Source organism: Micropterus salmoides, unplaced genomic scaffold (assembly GCF_014851395.1).
Source record: "Micropterus salmoides isolate LMB-PRFRI ecotype aquatic unplaced genomic scaffold, ASM1485139v1 Ms_hic_scaffold_1, whole genome shotgun sequence".
In the NCBI taxonomy this organism is placed as follows: Eukaryota; Metazoa; Chordata; class Actinopteri; order Centrarchiformes; family Centrarchidae; genus Micropterus; species Micropterus salmoides.
In genome coordinates, this window is record NW_024040040.1 from 44,285,823 (window position 1) to 44,296,751 (window position 10,929).

Genomic DNA, 10,929 nt, shown 5'->3' on the forward strand with positions numbered 1-10,929 from the left:
TTTGAAACAAAGACAATCATTATCCAAATTAGACCTCCGGAAATTATGGTCTATCACATGATTTTTGGATGCTAAAATAAAGTTGGAGGTTGGATTTTGTGCCCGCGTGTGTGCGCGCGCGCGCCTGTGTGTGTGTGTGTGTGTGTTCGGAGAAACGGGGAAAAAGGCATCTGTCAGTACTGGGGAGGGGAGGGGGGGTCCGAAACGTCACATCTGAGCTACATCTGGAAGGAGCTTGTTTAAGTCTGCGCACCACAGAGGAAACAACCCGCGGTGCCTTCACTGATCACTGGACCACAGACCTTCACACAGAGAACAATCTAAAAGATACTGGAGTTTTTAATTTTTTTTTTTTAAACAATCTATATTTTAAACATGAGGCGCGGACTGCCACTTATTCACTTTTTAATAGCTGTTCCTCTCATCAGTGGATCACCTTTCCAACATAGCATGTCCCAGGGCAGCGGAACACGTCAGAGAAATAAGTGAGTGATCTGGATTTCTATAGTTTATGTCTTGTTTGCATTTTGACGAAAATATATTTGCTTTGATGGCGCACTTCACTTATCCTTTTCTGCGCGTAAATAAATCTAAGCACTTGTGGAAAGGTAGTCCATGCAGTGAATATACGCAACGCAGCTTTCTGCATCAGGAGTGATTAGCCGGTGATTTTCTGCAGAAACTGGTGCGCCTACGTTGTGCACAAGAACGTGAGCTGTGCCGTCGTGGGAGGTACGGAGAGTTTCGTGCAGCCAGAGGTTCTACCGTGTCCGCTGGAGCTGCCAAACTGTGCGCAACAAGTGATGTAAGTTCCCAGAACTGGGTGGAGGGAAGACTTCTTTTGTTAGTATTTTTTAAGAACTTGAAGCAATACTGATGCCCTTATACAGTGTGGATTGATGCTCTGACAAAACGCTGATATTAAAAAGCCTGTTTTTGGATTGGTCAGTGTGTCTGAGGTAGCTGTTATTATGTTTTTATAGTCTTGTTTAAGTTCCCCTGTGTTCTAGTATATGTTCTTCTTCTTCTTCACAGTTGTGTTATGTTGTCATACTATACATAGTTTTTATTTCTTCAACGCCACACCTTGTAGATATTAGTGAATTTGCCACTATGTCATATTTACAGTGTACTTATTGGGCTTAGCTGTTGTGTTTATTTTCTTGAAATCAATGGCTCTTAATAGGGACTAATATAAATGAGCTTCACTCTTAGATTCTTAAAAACGTGACTTGTAAACGAAAATGCCTGAAAATTCAGGCTTTTTGTGTTGAATCTTCATGAATGGCAAACATGGAACCACACTACTCTGACTTTGCCTTTTGTTTTGATTCAGCATTCATTGAGCAACAAACACATGAGAGAGATGTAGTTAATCATGGGTTGGCAGTGCCACGTGATCCAACAGTTTCCTCATAAAAATAAGTCTTTAGCTTCTTCCAGCCAAGTGCATGATTAATTAATTGCAAATGGGACTTGTGATTATCTAGTTATAAAAGTCTCTATTGAGCATCTAATGAGCAGAAATGTTCTCAAATGTTTTCATGCCTCCATGTGCTTTCAGATATCAGACACACTTTAGGCCCATGTATAAGATTGCATACAAGACTGTAACAGAGCTGGAGTGGAGGTGCTGCCCGGGGTACCAGGGCCACAACTGTATGGAAGTGAAAGACATAAAGCTACTCCAAGTGGAGCGTTTGCCTCATGCTCCCTCTTCCTCTGGACATACTCCAGCCCAACAAGGTGAAAGACGTGATTATAACTAAGGAAATCTAGCATGAAAATATGTGAAACAAAATGAAACAAGTACATAAATGCTGGAAAAATGTCATAATCAAAGCATTTGTATTTCTGTTTCCCAAACCTCTCTGTTTTTCTCACTGCAGCTCCAGTAAGGCAAACAGAGGGCCAGAGGAACCATCCATGGGGAGGGGAGGGGCAGTTTGGAGGTCAGACAGGTCACAGGCCACTGGGGGGTCATGGAGAATCTCAAAGCTCACAACACCTGGAGGAGGAGGTGCAACGACTGTCCCAGATGGTCCTTGACATGCAGGCCAAAATGACAGACATGTCCTCCAATCTGAGACTGGATTTCCAAGAGGATGCCAGTAAAATGCTGGCTACGCTGCTGCACGACTTCAGACAGCCAGCCAGTGCGAGAGGTGCAGAGACCCAAACCATTCAGACGCAAGACTTTTTTTCTCTGCATGAGACAACTCAGATGGACGAGGTCATGAACAAGATCAGCCAGGTCACAGACGATCTGGAGTCAAAGACCATTACTCTGGATGACCTGCTGGGCCGTGTCAACCGCCACGACGGACAAATTCACCTGTTAATGGAGGCCACCCAGAAACATCTGTCCACAACCCCTCTTACTGCCCCGGCCAGTGACTCAGACCTGCGTGGCTACCTGGACGAGAAGATCCGTGCTCTGAGAGAGGAGTTAATGGAGGGTATGGAAATCAAACTGGCAGACTTGAAAAACTCATGCGATTATAAAATCCTGTCAGTCCGCGAGCAGTGTGACGGACAAGAAGCCAACTACCTCAGCCTGGCCGAGCTCATGGACTCAAAGGAGACTGACCTCCGCAACGAGATCCAGGAACTTAAGACCAAGATGGTTGATCCAGGAAAGGAAGACCCCCGGGTATCTGACTCTGTTCTGGCTCATGTGGAGAACCTTGAGATCCGTCAGAACTCATCTCAGAGGACTGTACTGGCCCAGTGCCTCTCTGTGGAGGAGAAGCTAAAGAAAGAACGGACAGAGGCCATCAAAGACCTGAGGGAGACTCTGGAGGACAAGCTGTCCTCCATGGAAGACAGGCTCACCACCCTGTTGGTAGATACAAGCACCAACTCCCCATTTGGTGGTCAGTCAGAGAGTGTGGATGCTCTGCAGAGGGACATTAACTCTCTAAAGGGCTCCTTACAAACTCTGGAGGATCGATTTGACGTCTTGGACCAGCAGTGCTCAAAGGAGTGCAAGGGTAATTTGACTGGTGTTGTAGAAAACATTCAGCAAGACTTCCAGAGCTGCAGAGCTGCTGTAGATGCTATGGAAACTAGTCTAAAAGCCCAGAAAAATGGTCTCCAAGCCATGGAGGGGCAACTCCTTAACTACAGCACCAACATTGAGAATGTACACGGCAAGTTGAGCTATCTGAAAGGGCGCGTGGGCAGGTTGGAGTACTCGCTATCAGGTGTAGACCACCAGCAGTCTCATTCTCAGAGTCTCAACACCACAGCAGGGGCTGAACAAGAGGCTATAGACCTTATGGATCTCCACAGGACTCAGCATCATGAGTTGAGAAACCGGCTGGACGAGCTGGGAAGGCAGGTGAAAGCCAGGACCGACAACTGCAAGGAACAAACGGAAGATGTCGGGAAGGCGATTGCCCACATGGACAGCCGCATTGTTAGTGTGGAGACTTTATGCAGCAAGCTGGACCCTATCTCCAGTAGCCTCCAAAGGATCAAAGAGGGTCTGAATAAACACGTCACTGGGTTGTGGACTTGTGTTGAGCAGCTGAATGGTACAGTCAGAGCTCATGCCCGAGATATTGGAGGACTTAGGGGAACTTGTCAGAACCTCCAGAGCCACATCTCTAATGTAGCCAGAGACCTCCAGGTGCTAACGCAAAGCAATCCTTGGAAGACAGGTAAGCCGTAGATACTGTATGATAAACATAATTGCCATTGTGGTTTTAACTTTTGAAAGAGTACATAATGCATTCTCCTTACAAATGAAATGTTAAATCCCTAAGCAATGAAAGACACTCTTGTCATTACACTGAAGGGTTTTGACCACTAGCTTATGATAGCTAATGTCACTACTGTTGCTGACTCACAGACTCTATAACTATTATCTGCTTGTGCTTGTGCTGTCACTTGTGGCCACAGTGGCCGCTCTTCAGTAAAAGTTTCATAGTTTTGCTTTGAACCACATTTCTCCAGGCTAAGTCTGATTTAGTATCCACAAACGTTTTAATTAGACGCTTGAGATCAACCAAATAGTAATATTTCCCAACCTTTTGCATCATTGCTGTGTTATTTGAGTGGCTGCAATATCGGGGGGTGTTTTCGGTGTGTGATTGAGAGGAAGTTGGATTTTCATTTAACCATGTTCTCAGTTAAAGGAGGCAGAGCTGATTGAAGACACATGCTTGATTTAATAGACCCCACTTGTGTTGAGCAATGCCTTGGCCTAAATAAATATTGCTCACTTGGCTTTTTTGTGCGTCCAAGTTTGCATTAATTTATTTGAATGTGTCCATGAACTCATGTGAAAACATCAGGTTGATCTTGTTCACCTAGTTTAATATCATGTGGATCTTTAGCTATTTGTTTATCATTAATGCTGGATGTTACTGTAAGTTGCTTTGTTGCATTTTTGAGAGAATAGATTTTCAGATCAGTGCATATGTTGCATACCTCTTGTACAATTAATGGTGCCTATGAGACCAAGCTGGACTTCTGAGTCTCTCAGTTGTAAATGTGAACTAGAAGCACGCCCATAATGTTAACGAGCTTCCTCTGGGACCGGCTAGTTTTCAGTCAGTGGTTTATAGTGCAGGTGATGCAGCACATGATCCAGTCCAGAATCTCATTGGAGGAGAGCTGGAATAAAGTAATCCTGGTTCTTGTTCTGGTTCTGGTCCAAGGTTTTTTTGAATCAAGATATGTTTTCAGTTTTGCTTCTCTGTAGCTGTGAGATGACAGTTTTCTCATTTTTGCCAATCTGTGATGACTTGGGACACGTTGCCACTCCACTCCTTGTTGTCATTAAATGTCATTTTATTTGTCATTCTGTCATTGGGAAGTTTCGCAAGCGGGCGCACAATTATTCATGATTTCCACTCGTGCTCGATGATGTTACGGGGGCCCTTTTGACCACTGGTTCTGTAAAAACAGTGCCTCCCTGTTGGTCTTTGCCCTGCCAGCTGCCTCATCCTATTGCCTGAAGCTTATCTGAAGAGACTGGAAAATGCTGCTCAGAGGAGTCCATTGCAGAGAGATCTCTACACAGCTTATCTGTGATCCCCTCACAGGGGCCACTCACGAGCATCTTTATTTCAGAGCCAAGAGCTCAGAGTGTTTAGATTAGGTGCTACTAGATCTCATTTTTTCTAACACCCTCTTCAGTGCTTTATTTTACTCCCGTCTCTTAAATTCCATCTGCAGTTTTTCCATGGCTGAGTTCCTTTTTTGTTGAAATAAACAGTGTGAATGCTCAAAGCTGCACCAGGGGTCCCAGGGGCCATTTGTCAGTGGGTTTACCATGATGTCATACCGGTTGTTAACCTTAAATGAGAAGGTCGGGAAAGGGACCAAGAAAGATGCAATAAGTCATTCTTGACATGATTTTGTTGCTTTCGGTGCCTTCTAGTGATTTTCTCACTTTGATTTATTTCAGCTTGTTGACCCCACGTGAAAGAAAGTACATAAGCCACTGAGTTTTTTCTTGAAAAACCATTTCTTTATTCAACAGTGGGCCACATATTTTCAATAAATGTGCATTACAGCTACAGCTGCTCTAAGTTGAGAACGAACTGAGCATAAAAGTAAAATCTTGACCTTGGAAAAAGAAGTGAAATAACTGAGGTATAAAAAGTATTAGTAAATGATTTATCAACAATGAATAAAGCCCTTATTTACAATGTAAAAACCCTTTATAAAGAGTTATTAGAAAGTTACCAAAAAGTCTTAATACAATGGCAACAGCTTTTGGTCTTCACAGCACTAGCTTTTTTGGCAGCTTTCCACCACAAGACCTTGGCTGTTGTTGGAAAAACTCAATAAATAATTGATCACTAAAACAAGCCGTACACTACAAAGTGCCACTTCCTCAGTTTGTTAGTGCCCTGTTAAATGTATTTGTTTCCTAATCCCTTTCCCTTGGGATAAAGCACATCCTTCTCATTTTGTTTGGAGAGGTGGCCTCAGCTCACTTGAAACATGATTGTAGAGCCCTATTATGGGGACGTTCTGAGATAACAAAGGATGCTTTCCTGCTTCTCACAAAGCTCAGTGGTCAGGCTGGTAGGTCAGTGACCTTTGAGAGATAATGCGACTTGTAGGGTGACACACTGATTAGCGGTGAAACATGATAACCCCACGAAGCAAAAACAAGATGGGACCTGACAGAAAGCCCTCTGAAGAACAATAAAGCCTGGGGCATTTGGTGGCTGGTCCTTTTTTATACCCCGTTATCCTGACTGTTGTATCCTTAAGGGTTTCCCATGCTGCTTTGGCGGAAGGATACAAATTTGTGGTCGACAGAAGATCCAGCTGCATTTGCTTACGGCTCACCTCTTTAATCATGACAAACACTCTCACATACATACATACATCCTGTGTTTGCCTCTTTTATCCTTGTGGCACTGGGTCTGAAATCAGTTTTGAATCCCTCTCATCAAAGACTACTCACTTGAGCACATACCTTCCTTTAAATGGGGAGCGACACAACTAATAAACGCAGACCAGTGAAACACATGCACATGTGCATATATGCACAGACGTTGCCCCCTGGGCTGTTTTATGGTTACACACCGGTTCCACTTCACATGTTGTATTTAACAGTCAGACTTTTCTGGTTTCTATACTAAATTACCCTTTTCCCCGGGGTGAGGGGACAAGCTCTCTGGAGATTGAACATGTGGCCATGCCTTGGTATGCTGCTGGTATGCCTTTTATTTGCTGCAACCTTTTGGAACAGCAGAGGTGGGGCTGTAGACGAGAGGTAACAGCAACTAAATGCCCCCAGCAAGGAGGGTTGATTTGTTGATAAACTCCACGTTCGTCTCAGCAGTGGTTGTAAGGAATGCAGCGGTACATGTGGTTCAGAGCGGATCACTGTATGATGGGAGATGGGGCAGTGGTCTGTCATTTTCTCTGTTTATGTCCATAATAACAGGCTCAGATAATCACTCACTGTTTGCCCTACCATAAACATAAGAACAATTGCATGTTTCTTTTAAAGTGAAAAGGGGAAATACAACATAAAATATGATCGCATGTTATTCCTTTGAGGTTTGTCAATATTTGTCGGTGCAAACAAGTCATTTCAAAAGTCAAACACTTTTGACTTAAGACTCCATTTTGAGATGTCATAAAATTACACTGAGGGCCTGCTTCAAGTGAAATGTAGGAGGTGAGGAAAATAAGTTCATGTGTCATTCAAATTAACCAAGACAAGACCTCCAGTAAATACTACTAGTGTGAAATAGATATAGAGTTGTATTGGGGGTGTGGTGGGGTGGTATGACTGTTAAATGAATGAATGTTTTGTCAAGAGACTTTGCTTTACCGTGAAATACAGTACCTGGGGTTACATTGGGCCATTGGTTCTCAAACTTTTTCTGTCAAGCCCCGCTTGAAAGACCAAAAAAAAGAAAATGTTAAAGTGCACATTTAAAATAAAAGGGGAACTGCCCAAACAATTGCCACATCTCTCCCGTCGTATTGATAGTAAAGTCGAGACACATGACTGATGTAGTTGCTCAATGAGCTTCACCTGTTTGTCTTCTTTGATTGACATGCACAAGATGGATTTGAGTCTGAATACCTACTTGTGAACCTGAAGCTTGATTTCCATGCTAGCATTGGAGCACACGTGTTAGCTTCTTGTTCCTTCATGAATGTGATTCTTTTAACTTTAAATGCTTCCCACATTTTTTTCTCTTCTCGTCATGTGCCAGTATCAATGTGCAGGACTGCTTTATGGCAATAGGGCAATGTTCCTATCATTTCCATACTATTTCATCTAAGCCACCCTCCACTATTTGGAGGATTTAGAGTTACACTTACTTCTTTGTATTATAAGTGTAAATATTATTTTGTCTACCTCTTGTATGTGTATTACAGCAGACCCCAATTTTTTCCATGGCTGACCCCAATGAGTCAGTATGGGCAATACTGGAGACACTGGAGTTGATGCACCTGAATGGAAAGCAGCTATTGTAAATGACATAAGTTACAAACGTTTAAAATGTCAAAATGTCTCTGAGAAAGATTTATTACTGCAAAAAAATTCTTTAACCACAGTAGAAATAGGTTAAGATTGCTGTGAAGATAACTGCAGTTGGCCCAAAGGTCAAAGCTTTATGTCTCAGTCAGCCAGCAATAAGACTCCAGGCTTAAAAAGCTCCTGTCTTCTACTCATCATTCAAAGGTTTTTGACTGAGTTCATGTTTCAGAGTTTTAGGAGTGAGGTTTAAGAGTCTCTATGTAACCAGCTGGTTTGTTTACACATCTGACCTCCAAACATCTGGCCCTGGATCCGTCTCCCTCTGACCTGCAGCCTCAGATCCATAGCTTACACCATATCTGTCTTTTTCAGGTGCTGCGGTTGTTGTGGAGGACGCAGGACAGGGTTCAAGTAAGAGCCCAACGGTGCCTGGTGGTCCCCTGGACGCCTCCCTCCCACAGCCACCTGTGATGGAGACCGGAGTGGCAGGACCCCCCGGCAAGATGAGCTCGTCCAAGTTGCCCAAGGGGACAGACGGCAGCATGATGACCGTTCAGGGTTTTGCAGGAGCTCCAGGTTCGACACTCCCACACGTACATTCACTCTGCTCTGCGTGTTTCTCACCATTATTACTCCATGTGGGTCATCCTTTTGTTGTATTTCACAGCTTCCCCCCAAGTCAAATCCACTCATTCACTAAAACCCAGCACGCCACTCGTCTCAGGTAGATACTCATAACTTTTGTTTTGTGCTGCATCCCAACTGAGCCTTCAAAGAGCAGATGAAACTTTGTTTCTGATCAACAGATGTGAACATACCCCACAGACCATCACCACACAAACCTGCTGTGGCTTCAGGTCAGAACTGATTCATTATAAAGGTTCCTGCCTCTGTTAATAAAATGTTTGTCAGTGGGTGATGTTTCCTTTTCTGTGTTCAGGGGAGACGGTGTCGTTCTCAGCTGGTCTGACTCTTCCACCGTTCCAGGGAGAGACTGGAATCATTCGATTCGATAAGGTGCTGGTGAACGATGGAGGACACTATGATGTTCGCACAGGTATCTTGTACTGTCACTGGCCCAAACAATGATGTGTAAACCTACATTTCACTGCAGTTTGTAATTTCAGTTTGCACTGTTGTAAATTTTATTTGATCGATTAATGTGTTATTATTTTGTCAATTAATTGATTCATTGTTCACACACAAATTGCATAAACAATGAATAGATTATCAAAATTGTTGTCAATTCATCATCTGTCAATTGAATACCTGATTGATTCATTGACTGTTGTCGCAGCACTCAATTTTTTAACTTCTACTGGGAAGACTTACTACACTGGTTCTTTTTGGACTATTTTCTCATACTAGACTATAGCTTACGACATACTCAGGCACAGCTTTGAGCTAAATGCTAACTTCAGCAATATGCTCATAATGACTATTCTGACATGCAGATGTTTAGCAGATGTAATGTTTACCATTGTCACTGCCTTAGTCTAGCATGCAATTTTTTTAATAATTAGCACTATACTCAATGTAGGGCTGAACAATTAATCCAAATTTTATCAAAATCGCAATATGGCCTACTGCAATTTTCAAATCACAGGAGGTGAAAGGCAAAATTTGTGTTAAAATACCATTTTAAACTAAATACTGTCGGGCTGCAGAGATGTCCTGTCATACACATCCTATTCTAGAGACTTAAGAAAACATCTTTGTTTGGTACAGATCCATCCAAAAAGCACACCATAATTAATTTTTTAAATGTTTTTCAATGAAAGAAATGTAAAAATTATCATTCCTAGTATTGGACAAATTAAAATAGTGAACTGAGGATGGTGCAAAGTGAAAAGTAAAGGGATCATCAAACTGATTTAAATTCATCTTGAGTAAATAAATGTTTGTAACAAATTTCATGGCATCCCTCAAATATAATTGTCAAGACATTTACTAGAAACCAAAAATGTTAACCTCATGTGTGTACAAAATGCCATCAATAATCCATCCCATAGTTGTTAAGATATTTAAGTCTGGACCAAATTGACGGAAATAAACAGTTCATGTCAAATGTAAACATCCGTGTATGAAGCGATCTCCCTGTGCTTTCAGGTGTCTTCACGGCTCCCTCAGACGGCCGCTACCTGGTGACGGCTGTGCTCACAGCCCAGCGGGGCGAGAGGGTCGAGGCGGTCCTGTCCGTGTCCAATCGTAGCATCCAGAGGTTGGACTCCACGGGCTTCTTGTCAGGGGGGGAAGAAGCGCCGCTGTCACATGACCGATGTAACTGCAGCAGCTCAACCTCACTGAGCCTGGTTCTGTCACTGAAGAGAGGTGATCGAGCAGGACTGGTCATGACCGCTGGAAAACTCGCCATCTCTTCCTCTTTTGAGATTGTGTCATCGTTCAGCGCTGTGCTCCTTTACCCCAGCCCGTCAAAACGGTAGCCCCGCTCTTTTAAAGACAGCTGACACCTTATATGAGCCGCAAGTGGAATATTTTGTTCATTAATGGGGATACACACCAATAGTGATATTATATTAAGGGCGGTGGGAAAGACGATCTCTTTCTCTCTTTACCAGGATTAAAAAAAAAAAAAAAAAAAAGGAGAGCAACAAAAAGTGGAACAATTAGTCTCCAAATAATAAATGAGATTATTGCTTTCATGAGTACCTATGTAGTCTGTTTACAGTATAATTATTTTATGGTTTTGATCTTGTTTATGACCTGGATCTTACAAATACGTATTTTACTTGTAATCTGAGTTTCTTCCTTAATATTTAAAAACACATGGTGCCATCGCTGATGTTAATGAATTGTTAATGCTAAACTTTGAATTCCAGTTGATCCAATTTATTAAAAGATATTCTGGCATTAGTTGTATTGGTCTGTATTACCCTACGACACAGCCACAGCCCGCTCTTCTCATTGGTGCTGAAACTGTCAATGTGCAAAATAAG

General features: G+C 42.7%; 1 protein-coding gene across 1 annotated transcript; it reads left to right on the top strand.

Moving 5' to 3' along the window:
• Window positions 1–270: 270 nt before the first annotated feature.
• emilin2b (elastin microfibril interfacer 2b) lies at window positions 271–10,843 on the top strand. Its single transcript, XM_038730070.1, has 9 exons — window positions 271–485; window positions 680–805; window positions 1,565–1,746; window positions 1,890–3,665; window positions 8,345–8,548; window positions 8,640–8,696; window positions 8,779–8,829; window positions 8,913–9,029; window positions 10,082–10,843. Exons 1-9 carry the CDS (start codon window positions 376–378, stop codon window positions 10,414–10,416), a joined length of 2,958 nt encoding a protein of 985 aa, XP_038585998.1. The 5' UTR covers window positions 271–375; the 3' UTR covers window positions 10,417–10,843.
• The last annotated feature ends 86 nt before the right edge of the window (window positions 10,844–10,929 follow it).

What these genes read in the sequence shown, in the direction of transcription:
- emilin2b (XM_038730070.1), top strand. Translation starts at nt 376, where the DNA reads ATGAGGCGCGGACTGCCACTTATTCACTTTTTAATAGCTGTTCCTCTC. An exon ending in AACTGTGCGCAACAAGTGAT is followed by an intron (nt 806 to 1,564) that starts GTAAGTTCCCAG and finishes ATGTGCTTTCAG; the next exon opens with ATATCAGACACACTTTAGGC. An exon ending in AAGCAATCCTTGGAAGACAG is followed by an intron (nt 3,666 to 8,344) that starts GTAAGCCGTAGA and finishes TGTCTTTTTCAG; the next exon opens with GTGCTGCGGTTGTTGTGGAG.